This window comes from Syngnathoides biaculeatus, chromosome 14 (assembly GCF_019802595.1).
Source record: "Syngnathoides biaculeatus isolate LvHL_M chromosome 14, ASM1980259v1, whole genome shotgun sequence".
NCBI lineage: Eukaryota > Metazoa > Chordata > Actinopteri > Syngnathiformes > Syngnathidae > Syngnathoides > Syngnathoides biaculeatus.
Genome location: NC_084653.1, coordinates 7,254,130 through 7,276,464, shown reverse-complemented (window position 1 = coordinate 7,276,464; position 22,335 = coordinate 7,254,130). Strand labels below are relative to the sequence as shown.

Below are 22,335 nucleotides of genomic sequence, written 5' to 3'. Positions count from 1 at the left end.
GGCTGTGGAGTTTTTGACCAACTTATTCAACAGAATACTAGCGGGCGAAAAGATGCCTGAAGAATGGAGGAAAAGTGTTCTAGTTCCCATTTTTAAGAACAAAGGGGATGTTCAGAGCTGTGGGAACTATAGAGGAATAAAGTTGATGAGCCACACAATGAAGTTATGGGAAAGAGTAGTGGAGGCTAGACTCAGGACAGAAGTAAGTATCTGCGAGCAACAGTATGGTTTCATGCCTAGAAAGAGTACCACAGATGCATTATTTGCCTTGAGGATGCTCGTGGAAAAGTACAGAGAAGGTCAGAAGGAGCTACATTGTGTCTTTGTGGATCTAGAGAAAGCCTATGACAGAGTACCAAGAGAGGAACTGTGGTACTGCATGCGTAAGTCTGGTGTGGCAGAGAAGTATGTTAAAATGGTACAGGACATGTATGATGGCAGCAGAACAATGGTGAGGTGTGCCTTAGGTGTGACAGAGGAATTTAAGGTGGAGGTGGGACTGCATCAGGGATCAGCTCTGAGGCCCTTCCTGTTTGCAGTGGTAATGGATAGGCTGACAGATGAGGTTAGACTGGAATCCCCTTGGACCATGATGTTCGCAGATGATATTGTCATATGCAGTGAAAGCAGGGAGCATGCAGAGGAACAATTGGAAAGATGGAGACATGCACTGGAAAGGAGAGGAATGAAGATTAGCCGAAGTAAAACAGAATATATGTGCGTGAATGAGAAAAGTAGAGGGGGAAGAGTGAGGCTACAGGGAGAAGAGATAGCGAGGGTGGATGACTTCAAATACTTGGGGTCAACAATACAGAGCAATGGAGAGTGTGGTCAGGAAGTGAAGAAACGGGTCCAAGCAGGTTGGAACAGCTGGCGAAAGGTGTCTGGTGTGTTATGTGACAGAAGAGTGTCTGCTAGGATGAAGGGCAAAGTTTACAAAACAGTGGTGAGGCCGGCCATGATGTACGGATTAGAGACAGTGGCACTGAAGAAACAACAGGAATCTGAACTGGAGGTGGCAGAAATTAAGATAATGAGGTTCTCGCTCGGAGTGACCAGGTTGGATAGGATTAGAAATGAGCTCATTAGAGGGACAGCCAAAGCTGGATGTTTTGGAGACAAGATTCGAGAGAGCAGACTTCGATGGTTTGGACATGTTCAGAGGCGAGAGAGTGAGTATATTGGTAGAAGGATGCTGAGGATGGAGCTCCCAGGCAAAAGAGCGAGAGGAAGACCAAAGAAAAGGTTGATGTTCTGAGGGAGGACATGAGGACAGTGGGAGTTAGAGAGGAAGATGCAGGAGATAGGCTAAAATGGCAAAAGATGACACGCTGTGGCGACCCCTAACGGGACAAGCCGAAAGGAAAAGAAGAAGAAAAGGCAGCTTTTGTGATTGATTTGATATGACTGTTGAAATTCAGGTCGGAATCAATCAGAACACTAAGGTTTCAGACTCGGTCTTTGGTTTTTAAAGATAGTGAGTCCCAGTATTTACTAACAGCAATCCTCTTGTCATTATTGCCAAAGACAATTATGTCAGTTTTGTTGTGATTTAGCTGAAGGAAGTTTTGGCTTGTCCAGTTATTTATCTGCTTTAGACAGTGATACAACACTTCAGTTGAACTATAGTCATCTGGACATGCTACATATAACTGTGTATCATCTGCATGGCTTTGATAAAAAAAAAAAAAAAAAAAAATTCTGAAAGATTTGGAAAAATCCAAGAACTGAGCCTTGAGTGACCCCGTACGTCATTGCCATTTGTTGAGATTGAGCACTTCCAATAGGAACTCCTTTCCTCCAGGTTGTACATCCAGCGTACCACCCTGTGATGCAGTATGTGAGGATGCTCTCCACTGCGGTTCTGTAGAAAGCCAGCAGCTGAGCTTCCAGGAAAAAAAAAAATGTGATGGAGTGAAGCCACAAAAAGTGGACAGCCAAATACCTATACGATGCATGTCTTATGCATCTTTAGTGATCTCTTAAACTTCTGTTTCCATGATAAAGTGTTTCTTGTAAAAGTCAACATATTTTTCAATTAGTTCAAGTGCTAAAAAAGCTTTCTGCTGGTTTTTAACAAAGTCACTCCTGCAGAGAGGTGAGTAGTGGAAAATGAAAAGAGACAGAGTAAAGGAAGCCATGGGGGGTGACCTCTTAATTAATGCTAGTGAATGTTATGCTCACAGTGAGCCCCATGTGGACGCTCTGCTTTGCCTTCAAAACAATGTTCACGGATTCCTACTTAACTAATCTTTTGAATTAAAAAAAAAGTATTTCAATGTGTCGAGCCTTATTATATTGTAGGGTAAAAAAAAAAAATACAAAATACAACTGTCTTTATGTCTTGAATGTCTGATCACTATCATACCGCTGGGAGGGCATATTTTGCCACGACTATGAATAATTCTGCTGCGCAGAAATATCTGAGGCACTTTTTGTAATGAATTCTGCACAGTGGTAGTCGGTCAGGGCCAGCAAGACCTTCTCTGCTAGATTAAACACTGTTACAAGAACTGACCTAAACTTACAACTCAAATTCTCATGTTTTTTCCATTAAATTAAAATAATTTATCCCCAACAGTGTAGTTTCCTTATGACACAGTTTTTCTTACTGCTACCATTGTTGTATGTAGGATGTTTCATTTTATTTTATTTGGTCCAATCAGATTTCAGTGTCTATGTGCTGCTCTGTCAATTTAATCTGCCTGCAATCTTTAGAATCAAAAGCGCTGTAAATTGTAACTTTTAAACACAGATGGCTAGAGGAATCATGTTTTGTACTCTCGTATGAGTGCTGTTACTGTAGAATAACAAGACTCAGTAAAAGTCAAAAGTAGTCATCCAAATACATATTTAAGAATGAGAAAGTAGTCAATGGGGGGGGCAAATGAAAATGAAATCACAAAGATGAATTTTTGAGTGACTTCGGATGTTTTAACATTTCATTTTTTTAGTCAGAGCATGAGATAAATAATATGCACACACAGAGACACACACACACACACACAGACACACACACATATATACAGTGAAGAAAAAAGGTATTTGAACACCCTGGTACATTGCAAGTTCTCCCACTTAGAAATCATGGAGGGGTCTGAAATTTCCATCGCAGGTGGATGTCCTCTGTGAGAAAGACAATCTAAAAAGCAAACTCCAGAAATCACAATGTGTGATTTTTTTTTTTAACGATTTATTTGTGTGATGCAGCTGCAAATAAGCATTTGAACACCTGTCCATCAGTTAGAATTCTGACACTCAAAGACTTCTTAGTCTGCCTTTAAAAGTCCACCTCCATTCCATGTATTATCCTGAATCAGATGCACCTGTGTGAGGTCATTAGCTGCCCAAAGACATTTGTCCACCCCATACAATCAGACTCAAACTTTTAACATGGCCAAGATAAAAGAGCTGTCCAAAGAAACCAGAAACACAATTGTACAACTCAACCCAATGCAAGATATCACCTTGTGGGGTCTCAATGATCCTTAGAAAGGTGAGGAATCAGCCCAGGACTACACGACAGGACTTAGTCAATGACCTCAAAAGAGCTGGGACCACCATTTCCAAGGTGAGTGTTGGTAATACACTAAGATGATATCATGCATGGCACGGAAGGTTCCCCTGCTTAACCCAGCATATGTCAAGGTCGGTCTTAAGTTTGCCAGTGACCATTTGGATGATACAGATGAGTCATGGGAGAAAGTTTTGGGTCATAATTCCACTAACTATGTTTGGAGGAAGACGAATGATGAGTTCCATCCCAAGAACACCATCCCTACTGTGAAGCATGGGGGTGATAGCATCACGCTTTGGGGGTGTTTTTCTGCACATGGGAGAGGATGACTGCACTGTATTAAGGAGAGGGCGACTGTGGACATGTATTGTGAGATTTTGGGGAACAACCTCTTTCCCTCAGTCAGAGCATTGAAGATGGGTCGTGGCTGGGTCTTTCAACATGACAATGACCCGAAGCACACAGCCAGGAAAACTGAGGAGTGGTTCTGTAAGAAGCATATCAAGGTTCTGGCATGGCTTAGCCAGTCTCCAGACCTAAACCCAGTAGAAAATCTTTGGAAGGAACTGAAACTCCGTGTTTCTCAGCGACAGCACAGAAACCTGTCTGATCTAGAGAAGATCTGTGTGGAGGAGTGGGCCAAAATCCCTCCTGTAGTGTTTGCAAACCTGGTGAACAAATACAAGAAACGTTTGACCTCTGTAATTGCAAACAAAGGCTACTCTACCAAATATTAACATGGGTTTTCTCAGGTGTTCAAATACTTATTTGCACCTGTATTACACAAATAAATGGTTAAAAAATTACACATTGTGATTTCTGGATTTTTCTTTTTAGATTTTCTCTCTCATAGTGGGCATGCACCTCCGATGAAAATTTCAGACCCCTCCATAATTTGCAAGTGGGAGAACTTGCAATATAGCAGGGTGTTCAAATACTTATTATATATGGACGGCATTGATGGTTTTTATAAATGTGACTTTCATGAGACATTATTAAGAGGTAGTTTAAGTAAGATAAGTCCTTACTGAAGCTCCAGTTACCATATACATACTGTACATTGTCTGGCATTGACTCTGCTCATGGAAAATTGCCACCAAGCGGTCCGGAAGGTGCCATGGGACCAGGCACCTTATCCAGGCTCATGCTTTTACTTTAAAGGTAAATATGGAAGTCAGGTCGCCCTTCTATATTGTGAGCCTTTCTGTGTTAAACACTGAGGTGGTTTCTTTTGTTTTGTTTTTGTTTGTTATTTTTAGAATTGCATGACGGATTGGATTATTAATACTACATTGTATATTGCTCTATTTTGAGCATTTCTTAACTGCTCTTCTCTCAGCGCTGATGCATGCTGTGGTGTTTGGCAACGTGACCGCCATCATCCAGAGGATGTACTCGCGCCGCTCACTCTACCACACGCGCACTAAGGACCTGAAGGACTTCATCAGGGTGCATCGGTTGCCCAAAGCCTTGGAGCAACGCATGCTGGAGTGTTTCCAGACAACCTGGTCGGTCAACAACGGCATTGACGTCAGTGAGGTGAGTGGATTCCGTTTTATAATTGTTGACCGAGTGATGTTAGGGTACTGATTTTACATTCTGCGTTCTTGTATTCCTTTGATGAGGCCATTTTCATTTTTTCAGCATCTTCTTTATTTAGCAATGTCAAAAGTACATGTCAGTACATGACCAATTTTCATGTCCCACTGCTCTTCTCATTGCTAATAATCCGTTTGCGCTATTAAGGTTGATTTTTGTGATGCCGTTGGAAACGTCACAGTCATTTTGATGAATCAAAATGAGAACCCCTTCGAATCTTGGTCTGTACTGCCCATGTGGGTGGATACTTTTACCTGAAACCGGTCAGACAACTGATAAACTGGTTCCCTGAGGAGCAGACTAAACCAAAGGGTTAAAGAGAAATGTTGAAAAGCAATCAAGTTGTATTGTTTTACTCTCGTTTGAAGGTGTTTTTGGACAAGATTTTCTATGCACGATATTACACTAAAATATTTATTTTCCCTGCATCAGAAAATCAATTTCTCCAAAAGCCACCATCCAATTGTCAAACTTCTCGTTGTGTTGTATTCAAGGCCATTGCAACCAGACACAGCGGGCCGATGAATATTCTCATTTTTCCAGGATTCTCAGTACAGTACTCTGAATAGATTGGCATTGGACTATTCTGGTTGTCTTGGAAGACTTTTCACCTCTCATATGAGAAGCGTCATCAGTTCATGTAACAAGGTCTTGTCAACAAGGTGCTGTCCTTACAAGGCCTACTTCCATGAATTGAGAAAACCCTCCTCGGATCTCAGACAACCAGAACAGTACAGATGCAGTTGAGTCAATACCACGAGAACTAGCGTCAGTATTTGTCACTGGATAAATCTTGTTGCATCGCTACTTTATTTTACGACCCACTCTCTTTACACATGGAACCTTCCAATTGTATCCAATTTAAGTCCTTGACTGAGCCATTGTCCCAATTTTCTAAGCTACTGAACAAACAAATGAAGTTTAAAAATCCAAATTTAGACGATGTCAAGTGCAAGCTAACGAAACAGCTGATTTGAGAGGGCGCCCCTGCATACAACAAAAGCTATTGCAGCTCTGCTTACCTTTTGGCTTTGATGTAGTGTTTCACCTCTTCTCTTTCTGGACTGCAATTTAATGGAGTACATGAGACTACTTTCGTCTCTTTTCAGCTCCTGAAGGACTTCCCTGATGAGCTACGGGCTGACATTGCCATGCACCTAAACAAGGAACTGCTCCAGCTCCCGCTCTTTGAGTCGGCCAGCAGGGGCTGCCTACGCTCGCTCTCGCTCATCATCAAAACGTCTTTCTGCGCCCCCGGCGAGTTCCTCATCCGGCAAGGTGACGCCCTGCAGGCCATCTACTTTGTCTGTTCAGGTTCCATGGAGGTCCTGAAAGACAACACCGTACTCGCCATACTGGGTGGGTGTGCTTGCGGCGACTTCAGCGATGTCGATACGTGCGTTAGCATTGAGCGTCATCGGCATTGACACTGATGATGCAGCGAGTTCATTATGAATCTTACCAAGTCCTAATTTGTCAGTGTGTGTATATGCAGAAGTGAGCCTACTATGTTTATATGTGTAGATGTATCAGAGCTAGTATGAGAATCAGTACCGTGCAGAGAGGATTGCCACTGGTGGAATGCTGGCTACACACACAAATTTAAATGTTGAAACTGAGCAAAATGTATCGCACAAAACTATTGCACACTTGTTAGAAACTTGCAACAACCACTACTATAACACAAAAACACCAAACATTTGGACCATGAGAACAGCACCACAATATAGTGGGGGGTATACTGCAGAGCATATTAAATTGTGACAGAAGCAGTTGATATACCGTGTGTATGTGGTACTGAGACACCTAACAGAAAAAAAAAAATCAATAAAATTTCACACTTAATAGGTCGGCGGACAATTTAAAAAATAAACTATTGGTGTCATGGTCCTGCCGGTCCCTGTCCTGGCTGTGCCGGTTCCCGACACAGCACACATCTGCAGCAATCAGTGAGGCGTACACCTGCGCCTCGTTCCCGTAATTAGGACAGATACAAATGGGACTCCTCGTACGGTCTACCTTTAGCCAGATCATTGCCTCATTCCTCGTTTCCGCACTCTTGTGATTCCGTTCCTGATCTCCCATGTACCAACTCATGCCTGCCCACTGACCTGCCTCTTACGCCTGATGTCCTTGTTACAGCTGCTCTCGTTGACTGCCTGCCTGATCCCCGACACTGGACTGATTGAAAATGTTTTCCGAACTGCCTCTACGTCTCCCGAGTCGTGTATTGGAGTCCAACCCTGTGTTCTGGTCGTGACAGAACGATCTGGCCATAACATGGACACAGCCGACTCAGCTGCAATCCGTCAGTACCTGGAGATTCAAGGCAGATGTATCGGCGAACAAGAAGTCCCTCACCAAGTGATTAAATATTGGTTACAGGAGATATGTGCTCAGCTGGAGTCCTGGTTCACATCCATGTCCTGCGCTGCTGACGCCAGTCCGACGTCAGCCACCGCCACCCCAAGTCCATCCGGCCCGCTCCCCTGCCGGTCACAGACGCCCAGCGGACCGTCTGCACGCCACTCTCCCAGCCCGAGCGGTTCTCTGGAGAAACTATATATTATGATTAATATTCAACCCTTCCTCGCCCGGTGTGATCTCCATTTTGATTTGCAGCCCTCCGCCTTCCCCACTGACTACTCCGGGATAGCCTTTGTGATATCCCACCGGATGTGACAAGCAGAGCCCTGGGACACAGCTGAATGGAGCCGTGGTTCCGATACCTGCCGTATCTGGACCTCCTTTGTGTGTGCTATGACACAGGTATTCCAATACGCATCCTTGGAGCATGAGGCGGCAGCTTCTATGGTCTCGCTCCGGCAGGCGCAACATAGAGTTGGGGACTCCGCCATAGAGTTCCGCATCCCAGCGGCAGAGAGCCGGTGGAACGAGGGAGTACTCTCCGACACGTTCTTTCAGGGCCTTTCACCCAGGATTCAAAGCCACCTCATCACAGTGGAACTGCCCACCAACCTGGACTTGCTCATCGCCCTTGCCCTGAGGATCGATCAGAGACTCGCTATACAGGGAAGGGTCGACGCGCTAGATGGAGACGCCCAACGGAATCTCGTGCAACAGGCCATGCACCAACTGGTCCAGGCTGCTGAGACGGAGCCCATGCAAGTCTAGGGGATCCATGGCTCCCCCCAAAGAATGGCAACGACGCCGGCAAGAGGGTCAGTGTTATTACTGCGGGCAGTTGGGCCACCTCGTGGCTCGGTGTCCTGTCAAGCCCATTCGACCAGAACTCAAGCTGTCCACGCCAGTGAGTGTAAATTATACCGCGGGCAGTTCGATGAGGTCCCTGCTTCAGGTTACTCTAAGCACGAGTGAACAGTCGTGTACGGCTACGGCATTTATTGACTCCGGGTCAGAGGCGAAACTCATGAACTTGCGAGTTGTTGACTTATTGGGCCTGGAAACATTTAGGACACAGTGACTCTGGCACGCATATGTGATGAACGTTAAGTTTTTGTGCCTTATAACCCACCGTACACAAACTATGGACATGACATTTCCTGATGCGCATACCGAACGTCTGAGCTTCCATGGCTCTGACTCCCGTAATAGTGACATCATTCTGGGGAGCCCCTGGCTCAAAGAGCATAACCCCCTCATTGAGTGGTCCTCCGGCTAAATCAAATCATGGGGTTCGAAATGTGGCATTGCGTGCTTCACAACTCCTGAGAAGTGAGACCCGGCGGTTGCTCTGATTTGCTGCTGTTTGTTGCTGACTTGCAACCGGATTCGGACTTGTCAATCGTGCCTCCCTGCTATTCTGACTTAATAGAAGCATTGTCTAAAGCAAAGGGTAAGTCTCTTCCGCCTCACCGGCTGTATGCCTGTGCCATTGAATTATTGCTCGGCACCTCACCCCCGCGTGGGAGACTCTTTTCTCTTATAGGCCCAGAACACCAACCCATGATGGACTATATTGAGGAGTCGCTGGTGGCGGGCCTTATCCGACCCTCATCTTCATCTGCCAGAGCCGGCTTCTTCTTTGTCAATAAGAAGGACACAACTCTGCACCCCTGCATCGACTACTGGGCCCTGGACGACATCACTGTTAAGAACATGTATCTCCTTCCCCTAATTGCCACGGCCTTCAAGCTGCTGCTCGGGGCTTGAATTTTCACCAAATTGGACTTACGGAACGCATACCACCTTGTGCACATTAGGGAGGGGGACGGTTGGAAAACCGCCTTCAACATGCTCACGGGTCACTACCAATACGTAGTGATGCCGTTTGGGCTCACCAATGCGCCTGCGGTGTTTCAGAATTTCATTAACGATGGTCAGACCGAGATGCTGAATAAACATGTTTTTGTCTATCTCGACGATATTCTGATTTTTCTCTCCAGACGAGGGTTCCCACGCCGGGCACATTCGGGCTGTGCTGCAGCAACTCCTTTGGCACAACCTTCATATTAAAGTAGAGAAATGCGAATTTCACCAGTCTTCCGTCACATTCCTGGGTTTCATTCTAGCGGAGGGGGAAATCCACATGGACCCCAGCAAAGTTGAATCCGTTCTTCAGTGGCCCACCCTCATGAACCACAAGGAGGTTCAAAGGTTCATTGGCTGCACTAACTTTTATCGGAAGTTCATTAGAAACTTCGGCTCCATATCTACCATGTTACATGCGCACACCTCTCCCCACAACTCTTTTGAGTGGAACGCTGCCTGCCAGGCAGCCTTCAGCAAACTCAAGGACGGCTTTACGTCAGTCCCGGTCCTCATCCTGCCCGACCCGGAAAGATAGTTCGTTGTGGAACTGGACATATCGGACTCAAGGATAGGGGCAGTCTTCTCCCAGATGAACGTCAGGTACAGGAAACTACACCCCTGTGCCATCCTTTCAAAGACATTGACTCCGGTGGAGCGCAACTATGACGTCGACGGACCACAAAAATCTCACGTGCCTCAAGTCCGCCAAGAGGCTAAATGCCCGACAAGACATGTCGGCACTCTTGTTTAGCCGTTTCCATTTCACACTGTCCTTCTGACCGGGGACCAAGAACGGCAAGCCCGATGCCCTTTTGCATATATACGAGGGGGAACAAGCAATGGCCAGGCACGCCCCGATTCTCCCGGAATCCTGCTTTATTTCGATCTTCATGTGGGAGATCGAGACCCAAGTGAAGGAGGCACCCGCCAACAGACTGTTTGTCGTGCTCCCACTGAGGGGGAAGGTGATCGACTGGGCCCGCATGAATCGGACGGTGTGTCATCCAGGCATGGCCAAGACACAGTCAATGGTGGGGCAACGTTTTTGGTGGCCTAAAGGACATACAAGAATTTGTTAATGCATGCCTGGTTTGTGCCGCCAACAAACCCTTTCGTCAACAGCCCATTGGGGAGCTACGTCCATTGTCCGTTCCTCAGCACCCATGGTCCCATATATCCCTGTATTTTGTGACTGGTCTGCCGTGCTTACAAGGTCACACCGCCTCTCAGCGGTGGACCGGTTCTCAAAAATGGTCCACTTCATTCCATTGTCGAAGATTCCCTCCGCCAAACAGACCGCCAAGCAGGCGGACCTATGGAGATGGCCAGGAGGATGCTGCTGCGGAAGGGATGCGCAAGGCCGCAGTGGACCGCAAAAGGAGGAAGGCACCGACCTATAAAGTAGGCCAGCGTGTCTGGCTGTCGACGAAAGGCCTCCCACTCCGGATGGAGTCCCGCAAGCTGGCTCCCAGGTTTGTTGTGTTCCCCATCACTAAGGTGATTAACCGGGTTGCGGTTTCTTTGAACCTCCTGAGAACTATGTGTGTCCATCCAACGTTCCATGTAAGCCTGCTTAAGCCGGCTCGGTCATCCCCGTTGGTCTCTCCGGCCGATTTCCCTCCGCCCCTGCGTGGTTGATGGAGGCCGTGTTTACTCAGTGCGAGGGAGGGGTATCCAGTATCTGGTGGACTGGGAGGGCTATGGCCCCGAGGAACATTCATGGATGCTGTCCCGGTTCATGGTCAATCCCAACCTCAACAGGGACTTTCACACCTCCCACCCTGAGGCACCTGGGCTGTCTGGGGCCGGCCGTTAAAGTGGGGGTACTGTCATGGTCTGGCCAGTCCCTGTCCTGGCTGTGCCGGTCCCCAACACAGCACACACCTGCAGCAATCAGTGAGGGACACACCTGCGCCTTGTCCCCATAGTTAGGACACATACAAATAGGACTCCTCTTACGGTCTGGCCTTTGCCAGATCATTGCCTCATGCCTCGTTCCTGCACTCTTTTGATTCCATTCCTGATCTCCCGTGTACCGATTCCTGCCTGCCCACTGACGTGCCTCTTACATCTGACGTGCTTGTTACTGCTGCTGTCGTTGACTGCCTACCTGATCCCTGACATTGGACTGAATAAAAACGTTTCCCGAACTGCCTCTACGTCTCCTGAGTTATACATTTGGGTCCAACCCCGTGTTCTGGTCGTGACAATTGGCACTCAAACGCTTAAAATTTTCATCTTCCGTGGGGTGCCGCGAAGTTTTTCTTCAGTGACCAATGTTGTAACTTAATTTACAAATGAATTTAAGTGCCATTCTACCTGCCATTTTTTTTTGTTTGTTTAAATAAAGAAAATGTAAAAATCAAAGCATAATAAAATATTCTTAAACAGTGATTCTCAAAGTGTGGCACAAGTACCACTAGTAGTATGTGGGGTTCCTGATGCGAACAGGTTTCAAACTCAAACCCCTTGGGCAAGATGTGGCCTACCACATGATGTGCCCTGTGAAAGCAAATCACATGCATGAACTTCCATGATATTTGCTAAAATTTGTACCCTAATTTCTAAGACTTGTATAATAAAAAATTCTAATATGTTGTCCAAAGGGGCCACGGTGGTGCATCTGGTTGGAGCATTGGCATCACAGTTCTGAGGACCAGGGTTAAAATCTCGGTCCCTCTCTGTGTGGAGTTTGCATGTTCTTTTTTCTCCGGGTACTCCGGTTTCCTCCCACATCCCCAAAACATGCATTCATTGGAAACTCTAAATTCTGTTCTTGGAATGGAACTGATCATTCATCTTCCTCCAAACATGGTTAGTGGAATTATGACCAAAAAGTTAAATTTTGGTCTCATCTCAGTCAATGTCTGAGAATATTAATTTGCAAATTAATTTCCTCAGATTTCTTAACATTTCATATCTAAAAAAAACAATTTTGTTGATGTGGAAAATGAAACCCAATCACCTGCCTTCTTCTCGTGTTTGTGTATGTGTGTGTGTCCGCATGCATGCATGCACGCACGTGCATACTCATATGTGTAAGATGAATTGGATTAATATCCAAATGCCAAAGGGCCAGTACTTTGGCTTGATCAGGATCCACAAGCACACATCAATCGATGCAGCATTGGGCTGATATTAAAAATGAATAGAATTTTCCATTATTAATATACCTGGATTATTAATGCTCGAAATTGTGTACACAAATCTGCTTGGTGCTATCACACTTGCCTCTTATGAAAATAAACTCCTGTGTTTGTTTGTGACAATCATTTTTAGCCATTTACCACAAACGCTGATCAGTTTACTTGACATATCCAATTTATCAATAAACTCGTGTGAATCAGAACAAGAATGCTGCATAATGTACCTCCAAACTTTTCTCCCATAAGGAAACCTGCTTCCACATCATTGGCAGAGTGGTTAAGCTCTTACCTTATTATCTATCCGTTGTCACGAACCTCTAAGAGAGAACACAAACACCAGTCTTTTTAAACAAGCCTGTCTTCATCAGCGTCACGTCCCCTCTCCAACACGTTAAGTTCCACCTGTGTGTATTCTGGCTCAAATGCTTGAACATTGTACATTGTTATTTTTGTTTTGTCTGCTCAATGGTGGGAGTGGTAATAACACGGAGGATCGACTCGCTATTATACTCGCTTTATTGGCTCTTAGCACACAACACTTCCCGGCTCCTATTTACAACGATGCACGCGTGCGCCGTCACACCCCACCACCACCCCTGCCGCAGGTCGATTGCAAGAGGCTGGCGGCTTGAAAAGTAGATCTTGGGTTAAAAAAGTCTGGACAGTCCTGCTGTATATTCTCTAGATCTAAACCAACTCTTCAGAAAAGCATCAAAATAATCACTGCGGTCCATATAATGGGATTATTGTTCATTGTCAGCACCACGCCCCCACTCCAACACGTCAAGTTTGGCCTGTGTGTATTCTGGCTGAAACACATAGGCTTGAAAATTGTACATTATGCTATTTTTGTTTTGTTTGTAATTATTTTTCACAAAAATTGGCCACCAAATTCCAGATAGTGGCCGTTCTCTGTTCGGTGAAACGTATCCACGAGCAATGGGGGGTCAGAACAGGAAGCACTGCAGGTGTGACAAATGCTGATTGGCTGCCAGTTTTCCAGCTGGGCTTCTTGGAATGTCTGAGCAAGAGAGGAATTTCGATAACACTTTTCCAATTCAGAGATGTTTCTCTGTGGATAACTCTGGCATTAAAAGAAACACTGAACACTAATCTACTAACTTTTAGTGTGTGCTCCCACTCCTGTTACTTCCGACAAAGTCTTCCTTTAATAACAGACAGGAATTCATATACATTGACAACTGCACCTCCTCCACCGACCATCTTTCCAAAGGTGTCCCCCAGGGTTCAATGTTTGGTCCTCTAGTTTTCACACTCTACGTCCTCCCATTTGTTAACATTATTTGTTGACATGGTCTTAATTTCCTCTGTTATACTAGTCACATCCTTATTTACAATCAAATCTGTCACCATACCAATCTCCTTCAACTTGAAAAACTGACTCACTAAAATAATAACCCCAATACAAAGAAACTTAATCCAAATGCTACAACAGAGGCATAATTATAAAATACCTAGATCCCTTCACTAAAACCATCCACAACATGAACCTCTGTTTCAAACTTGACACATTCTTTGCATCCTTGGCAACAGTTGAACTAAACCATCAACCCAGTAACCAAAATTGCTTTGTTTCATCTAAAAACATTGCCGAGCTCCACAACACATGTACCATCTCCACCAATAAGTTCATTATAATAAATATAATAATAGGTCATTGATTATATACAGTTTGGCACCCCTGCACCCTTGCGGAAAATAAATGTATGCATATTTGACATAAATAATAGTATAGATTATAGTAATTAATCACTCCCTCATACAGTCTAGTTGTGTGCTTGTGATGGTGTAATGCAGTGTTTGTATGATTTAGGATTCTTTGGGAATTGAGTTGCTGAGTGTGATTGTCGTTATTATATGTGCTCATCCCACTCCCGAAATGGTCCAAAGTAAAAAGGAGAACATCTTGTCACGTCCCATCGGAACGAGAGTAGGACCCAAATGCAGGACTCGGAAGATGCAAGGTAGTTCAAGGAGAAACGTTTATTATATGCAGAGGTAGGGGATCGAGCAGGCAGTCCGGTGCAGCAGCGGTAGTTCGGACGTCGGGCGAAGAGAGCAGATGAGCGGACAGGCAGGAGTCAGTACACGGGAGAACAATCAACGCAGGCAGAAGTATCGAAGGAGTCAGGCTTACAGGGTTGGTCGGAGAACGGACGAAGGTCGGTACACACAGGTTCAATCAGGGATACAAAGGCAATGGCAAAAAGCAAAAGAATGGGACATGAAGATCATACGAACTGGCGCCGACCAGTTGTCATCGCGGTCATATAAATCCACAGCATCATCAGGCTGCATGAGGCGCAGGTGTGCACCTTCCAATCAGAGCACCTGCGCGGACACCCGCACAGCTCGTGCTGGAACGGCAGGATCATGACACATCTGTGTTTCTCATTTTTCCCCTCTCAAATCTCAACCTTTCTAATAACTTCACTGACACACACACACACACACACACACACACACACAGTGAATGCACAACCCTTAATGGGATAAGAACTGATGATTGATCAGGTAACCTTTACAGCCATTGACAATGACTAGCAGCGTGGAAGTAAATTACTGCCGTGCACTGACAATAACAAATAGAAATGTACGTAAATGCCTTTGTCTCGTGGTTTCAATATAAATGTCTCATCCCCCCAAAGGCATATTTTTTTGGCATGTTAAAAGTTCTAAAATAGATGTAGATTGGAAACTTGCTTTGATTGCATGACCGGGACCAGTAAATAACAGCACGACAGGACGAGGTCAATGACCTGAAAAGAGGTGGGACCACCGTTTCCAAGGTGACTGTTGTAATACACTAAGACGTCATGCTTTGAAATCGTGGATGGCACGGAAGGTTCCCCTGCTTAAACCAGCACATGTCAAGGCCCATCTTAAGTTTGCCAGTGACGGATGATACAGAGGAGTGATGGGAGAAAAGTTTTGTGGTCAGATGAGACCAAAATTTAACTTTTTGGTCATTATTCCACGTGTTTAGAGGAAAACGAATAATGACTTCCATCCCAAGAACACCATCCCTACTGTAAAGCATGGGGGTGGTAGCGTCATGATTTGGGGGTGTTTTTCTGCACATGGGACAGGATGACTGCACTGTATTAAGGAGAGGATGACCGCGCCCATGTATTGTGAGATTTTGGAGGACAACCTCTTTCTCTCAGTCGGAGCATTGAAGATGGGTCGGGGCTCGGTCTTTCAACATGACAATGACCCGAAGCCCACAGCCAGGAAAACCAAGGAGTGGTTCCGTAAGAAGCGTATCAAAGTTCTGGCGTGGCCTGGCCAGTCTTCAGCCCTAAACCCAATAGAAAATCTTTGGAGGGAGCTGAAACTCTGTGTTTCTCAGCGACAGCCCAGAAACCTGTCTGATCAAGAGAAGATCTGTGTGGAGGAGTGGGCCAAAATCCCTCCTGCAGTGTGTGTAAACCTGGTGAACAACTACAGGAAACGTTTGAAGTCTGTAATTGCAAGCAAAGGCTACAGTATCAAATATTAACATTGGTTTTCTGAGGTGTTCAAATACTTATTTGCAGCTGTATCACACAAATAAATCGTTAAAAATCATACATTGGGATTTCTGGATTTTTCTTTTTAAGATTATCTCTTTCACAGTGGACATGTACCTATGATGAAAATTTCAGAAACCTCCATGTTTTGTAAGTGGGAGAACTTGCAATATAGCAGGGTGTTCAAATACCTATTTTCTTCACTGTGTGTGTGTGTGTGTGTGTGTGTGTGTGTGTGTGTGTGTGTGTGTGTGTGTGTGTGTGTGTGTGTGTGTGTGTATATATATATATATATATATCTCCTAATTGATCAAAAATAATGAGCAATTTTTTCTCAAAATATTTTTAAAAAGTTAATAGAGTGCATTATATTTAGGTATGGATGAAAAATAAAAAATACAATCATTGTTCAGTTGTATACCGGTACATAGAGTGGTAAAAGAAAAGGTATACATATACATTTCGATGTATTATTCGATGTCTCATGTTACACATTTATATTTATTACGGTAATGTGTACCCCCAACCAGAACTCACTTAGTTCCTTGGGGAGCTTGCATTTTACGATCGTTAGCATAGCATGTTTGTTGCTACTGCACCAAAGATCAGAAACAACTGCCCGGGAGTTTGTTTTAACTTACACCAAGACAAAAAAAATGTCAACTACAAGGGCTAGTTGTGCAGCTGCTTTTTATTACTCGTGCCGATGACGCCGCCAACCCGAAAGTAGCATCGCTGTCCGAAACAAGTGGGTATAAAAACGTGAGCTCAAACTATGTAATACGAGCATCATGGGCAAAAAAAAAAAAAAAAAAAAAAAAAACGGGAGCGCACACACAATTGAAATGGTCGCTTTTTTTCCTGTGCCTATTACCCTCGTTTGTATGTAGTTTGAGTTCACGTTGTTTTGGTAGTCACCTGACTCCATAGGAAAGCTATCTTGGGATTCAAAAATTGTTTGCCCACAAACGCCATGGATAGCACAGAGGATGACAATAAGATCACTGTTCATGAGTTCAGGTAGGCACCAGAACTGGACCAAGTCACCAAAGGTAGCTACGATGGACATTTTTCAGATTGGAGATGAGCCAGATGTTGCTTTTGAAGTCTAGGCCATTGTTTAATGTAGAAGATAAACTGCACTATGCACAAACGTTTTATGCACAAATATTTAATGCAAAAAATGTTTGTGTCAAACATTGTTAAGTACTTATTTAAGACTGTAATATGTGTTATCAACAGTACTAATAAAATGTTATGCCATTATTAAACATTTATTATAGTTGGTTGAGGAATTCTTTTCTGACAATTACAGGGACCAGGACAAGCGTGACCCGTGGTCTGTCCTGAGATTATATTACCGCTACATCAGCACGTGCACAATGATTATTATGAATGATTGTTGTACAGACAGTTTTTTGAAAAACAAGTACAAACCTAACAAAATATAAATCCAGATAATTTCCAGTATTTTGAGCATATGGGTAACAGCAAATTGGTGGTGCGAATTGTACATTGGTAGAAGGGTTTTCTTGATTTTTTTTTTAGGTCAACTTTGGGGGTGAGCATTATACTTCAGGACGCATTATACTTGAGAAATTATGGTAGATATACATATATTATAGTACAGCCTTGGTTTATATTTATATATATATATATATATATATATTATATATATATATATATATATATATATATATAATATCATAAAGATGGGAATACTAGAGAGCAGTACAGAATGTACAATGAGCTTTAGTTGATTAAAGTCTATTTCCCAGTTGGAATTGATGTTATTTTCTTACCTTAACGCCTGCTAAAAATGCTATTATTGAAAGGATAGAGAAAAATCTCCATGTGCAAAGTCAGATGACAACAACATAACGACACTAATCAGCTATTACCAAACACAAAGCAAGGGTAACGACAGAACAGAAAGCTTGCAGTTCTCTGCAGGTGAAGATTTAATTCAAATGTATGTCATGCCGAAATACAGTCCCACGTGATGGAAACAAAACATCCGTGTTGCTAGGTTAATTCATTTTTGATTACTTTTCTGAAAATTTATATAGCTCAAAACATGGCTGTACAATTATGTTAGGTTTCATGTTAGTGGGCCAAAAATAGGAGGAATAACATAGCGACAAAATCGAGCAAGCACACAAGCAATTGGAGATTAAATGCTGGAACTAGCAAACGGTCGCTTGAGAAATCATCTGATCGGCATTGTAATCATGTGTGTGTAGGAGTCTCTGCCCCATTTACATTCACCCAGGCGACTGTGAAAACAAAACAACTCAAGACAAAAACCCAATTTGAAGAAAAATGTAGAGTAGTGTGTTAGACCACTACACGTGCCAATGTCAGTTGAAAAACAATTCAGTAGATGAAGAGGTTGCAAATCACTGGCAAGAAAAATACAGTATATTATGCACTATACAGACCAGCACACACACACACACACACACACAAACAAAGACACTGAGACTGCGAAGTGTCACTTGGGGATCTCCATCTGCAGCTCACTTGAACATTTTGCAGCAATTATTAACGGCAGATTTCCCCAAAGCTGCTGGCGGTCGCTGTCAACTGAGTCGCCGCTCATCATCTGTGTGACACAGAGCGTTCGATGGGGGGTGGGGTGGGGGTGTGAGGCACAAACACAAATGCAAGGAAGCACATCTAAAAGATATTCGTCCAATGGTTGGATTCCTTCAGTTCTTCTCACCTCCCCCTCCCTTCCTACTCTTCCGTCGTGTCTGTCGCCACCTTCACCTCCATTTCCACTTCACCACCTCACCTTCTTTCACTCTCTCCTCTGCCACTTTCTACTCCTCCACACCATCGCCCTGCTACCATCTTCTCTTCTGCTGTACCAATTAAAATCCTATGCACACACATAAAGCGATGTACAATATTGAATGATGACTATTAGCATTATCCTGTTAACTTTATCGTTCATGAAGCAATGATGTTACTTTCTATACCAGTGGTTCCCAAAGTGGGGTGCACGGCCCCCCAGGGGGTGAAAAACGTCTTTCCAGGGGGTCCGTGATGTGAAGACAAAAAAACGAAATTGTCAGGAAGCGAATTATGATGTGAGAATTGCTCTTTCCAGTGTTGAACCACATTTTGATTTATTCTGCAAAAATAAAAAGCAAGAGCACGTGAGCCAATAAAATTGAGTATTTCTTTGTACCAGAATGGCATAGCTGGGTCCAGCACTACATTAATGGCAAAAGTTGAGGTTGGGGGTCTGGGAGCTTTTTGAACAACTCACTGTAGGCCCAGGCCCAGGTTGACTTTGGGAATCACTGTTCTATACATTCATTCCACCCATGGATAAATAAATGTATCCATCATCAAACAACGGCTTTTGTACAAAGTATTGGATAAATACCAGTCGGCATTGTCAACAGTTTTTGCCTACGTCATTTCACATGACACAGAACTTAATTTTTCAATGTCTTATTTGTTCTTTCTTTGTATATATGGATTACTTGGGTTGGTCCCAACCTCTGGTGAAAATTTCATGCGAATAGCACCTTTGGAAATATTTTTTGTTTGAAAATTGGTGACTGTTGGTGCGAGATGGCAGCGCAGACTAGTGCAGTGGCTCTTTGCTCCCCAGTATGATGATTGTGTGTTTGCATGCTTGTGTGGTTGAGTTTTGCTAAACAGAGTTTATATATAGATGACAGGATCTGATAACCTGTGGACTACAATCCAGGGTGGATATCTTCAGCGGGCACACACCATCCCCGCGGAGATCATGAGACCCCACGGTTCCTCGTGGATTGTTATCGGGAGTGGGGAGTGGCGCCATCATTGAAGAGAGAGAAAGCAGAACCGGGGGTGTCGGGCGAGCCTGCTAGCCAAGTTGGGAAGTTGGCCCCACAAATGACCACCCCCGAGCATCTTTCAAACCCCAGATCCGTGAACAAAATGGACAACATTGATATGGTGCTTGTGGGAAATCGCTCTGTTCGAGAATGCTGTGTCCTCATCGTAACAGAGACCTGGTTATATCGGGCCATCCCTGATACTGCTGTCCAGCTAGCAGAGCACACGCTACACTGGCAAGACCACAACGGAGACTCGGGCAAGAGCAGAGCTGGAGGTCTGTGTATCTATGTCCCTACTGACTTGTGCTCACAGAGCTGGATTACTGACAGTTATTGCTCACCAGATATAGAGTCTTTGTCGTTCTACATACATACCCTTTTCCCCACCAAGAGAGCTATCAAATGTAGTTATTACAGCTGTCTACATTCCACCTGATCCTCAAACTAGCATTACTCTCAGTCACCTGTATGACACTGTAAATAAACACCAGAGGGTTTACCCTGAGGGTGTACATACCAATGCTGGAGACTTTAACCAGGCATATCTCAGGAGTGTTCTCCCCAGTTTCACCCAACATGTGAAATATCCCACCCGACTGTATGTATTCAGACATCAAGTAGGCCTACAGAGTAGTACGCCTCCCACATCTTGGTCTGTCTGACCACATTTCCCTGCTCTTGGTCACAGCCTATGCACCTTTCAGGCAAAAAATAAAGCCACCTTAAAAACTGTTCACATATGGCCTGCGGGATATTCCTCCTAAAGTGCAAAACTGTTTTGCTGAGACAAGTTGGGACTTATTCGAACACCGTGACCTTGAGGAATTCACACAGACTATCCTATTCTACGTCTCAAGTTGCAAATAAATGTTGCAATTTAAGAAAAACATCCAGGTTTATCCTAATCAGAAACCTTAGGTGACGTGATCAAATTCAAATCAGGTGACAGTAGCAAGATTTGACCTGAAAAGGGGCATTTAAGAGGCTAAAAGGACATACAAAAGGAACATTTTTTAGCATCTTCTAACCAACAAAACAAGGGGGATGTGCCACTGACAGGGTAGTTGTGGTGTTGTGCAAACCTGATTTTAAATACAAAGAAAACCAAATAACTTTTATTGGAGTTTCAGAAACACAGAGCACACCAGTCCCCCATTTTCATCAATGGTGACTATGTGGAAATTGTCCACAGTTATACATTTCTTGGGATAAACATAACAGACATCCTGAACTACAAATACTACAGCCATTGTTAAGAAGGCCAGGCAACATAATCACTTCCTCTGGACTTTAAAAAGAACTAACCTCTGTAAGAGACTGCTTGTAGCCTTTTACCGCTCTGCTGTTGAAAGCATTTTGAACACACTGCATTACATCATGGTAGGAAGGGTGCTGTGCTGTGGACAAAAAAAAAAAAAAAAAAACACTACAGAGAGTTGTAAGAACTGCAGAAAAAAAGTATTGTCTTCCCTCTTTCACCATTACAGGACATTGCCAACACCTGTTATCACAAAGAAGCCAGGCCCATCAGTACAGACACTTCTCGCCCCTATCATCACCTTTTCACTCTTTTGCCCTCAGGGAGACAATACAGATCAATTAGCACACCACTAGTAGATTCATCAACAGTTTTGTTTTGTTTTTTCCTTCAAAAGCCATTTACTCTCTGAATCACCAACATACATCATAGCCACTGGCATATTACACGTCTGGGAAAGATACCTTGAATTTTTGTTATAATGTGCCTTTCTGTCCCTGAGTTATGTGAACACAAAGATGATTGCACTTTTATAATATTTTACTGATTTTGATTTTTCGGCTGAGGCGAAGGCTGTGCGTCGAGCTTGCAGACGGCGGCGGCTCTGAAGAACGCAGCCGGCAATGCCTCACTCAGCCGCGATCAGGGACAACTCAGTAAAGCGCCCCAGCTCGAAGGAGTTGTTCATTGCGTACTGCGGCAGCTATGAGCACGGCTCGGCTCCATGATAAGCCACCTCAGTGCCCAAAATGAGCCACAGCGGTCGGCTGCGATGCGACGTCGTGGAAGTGGATCAGACGGGAGGTGGTTTGGCCGTGATCGCATATCATTTGAATATGACTCGAAACAATAGTGTAATATTCACCCGGTAATTTCACTCAGTTGTGTGGTGTTCTCCTTTTCGAAAAGAGCTTCCGTGTTAGAAGGGGCATTTTGTTTCCCATAGTGAGGGTGCACCGGGTGTTTTCAATGGCGAATGTCCAGGTGACGTCACGGACAGGGGATGCAGCCAATATGGCGACCACTTGGATGTCGTAGAATGACACTTCTGCAACTTTGTGCATGGATGATGCGCTCTCCGCTCATATTCACTTTTTCATGTAGACATTGAAGTGAATAATCTTATATGTATTTTTCATTACAATATCTATTTTAGAATGTTTTAGAATGGGATGACACTTGACCTTTAAGTGTGCATTATAATGCG

At 44.1% G+C, this 22,335-nt stretch overlaps 1 protein-coding gene across 1 annotated transcript in view; it reads left to right on the top strand.

Annotated features, from left to right (window-relative positions):
• The window catches only part of kcnh3 (potassium voltage-gated channel, subfamily H (eag-related), member 3), a 178,410-nt gene that overhangs the window by 134,400 nt on the left and 21,675 nt on the right, over nucleotides 1-22,335 (top strand). Inside the window, exons 9-10 of the mRNA XM_061840886.1 lie at nucleotides 4,857-5,056; nucleotides 6,226-6,475. Coding sequence (XP_061696870.1) covers nucleotides 4,857-5,056; nucleotides 6,226-6,475 — 450 coding nt within the window. The remainder of the gene's footprint in view (nucleotides 1-4,856; nucleotides 5,057-6,225; nucleotides 6,476-22,335) is intronic.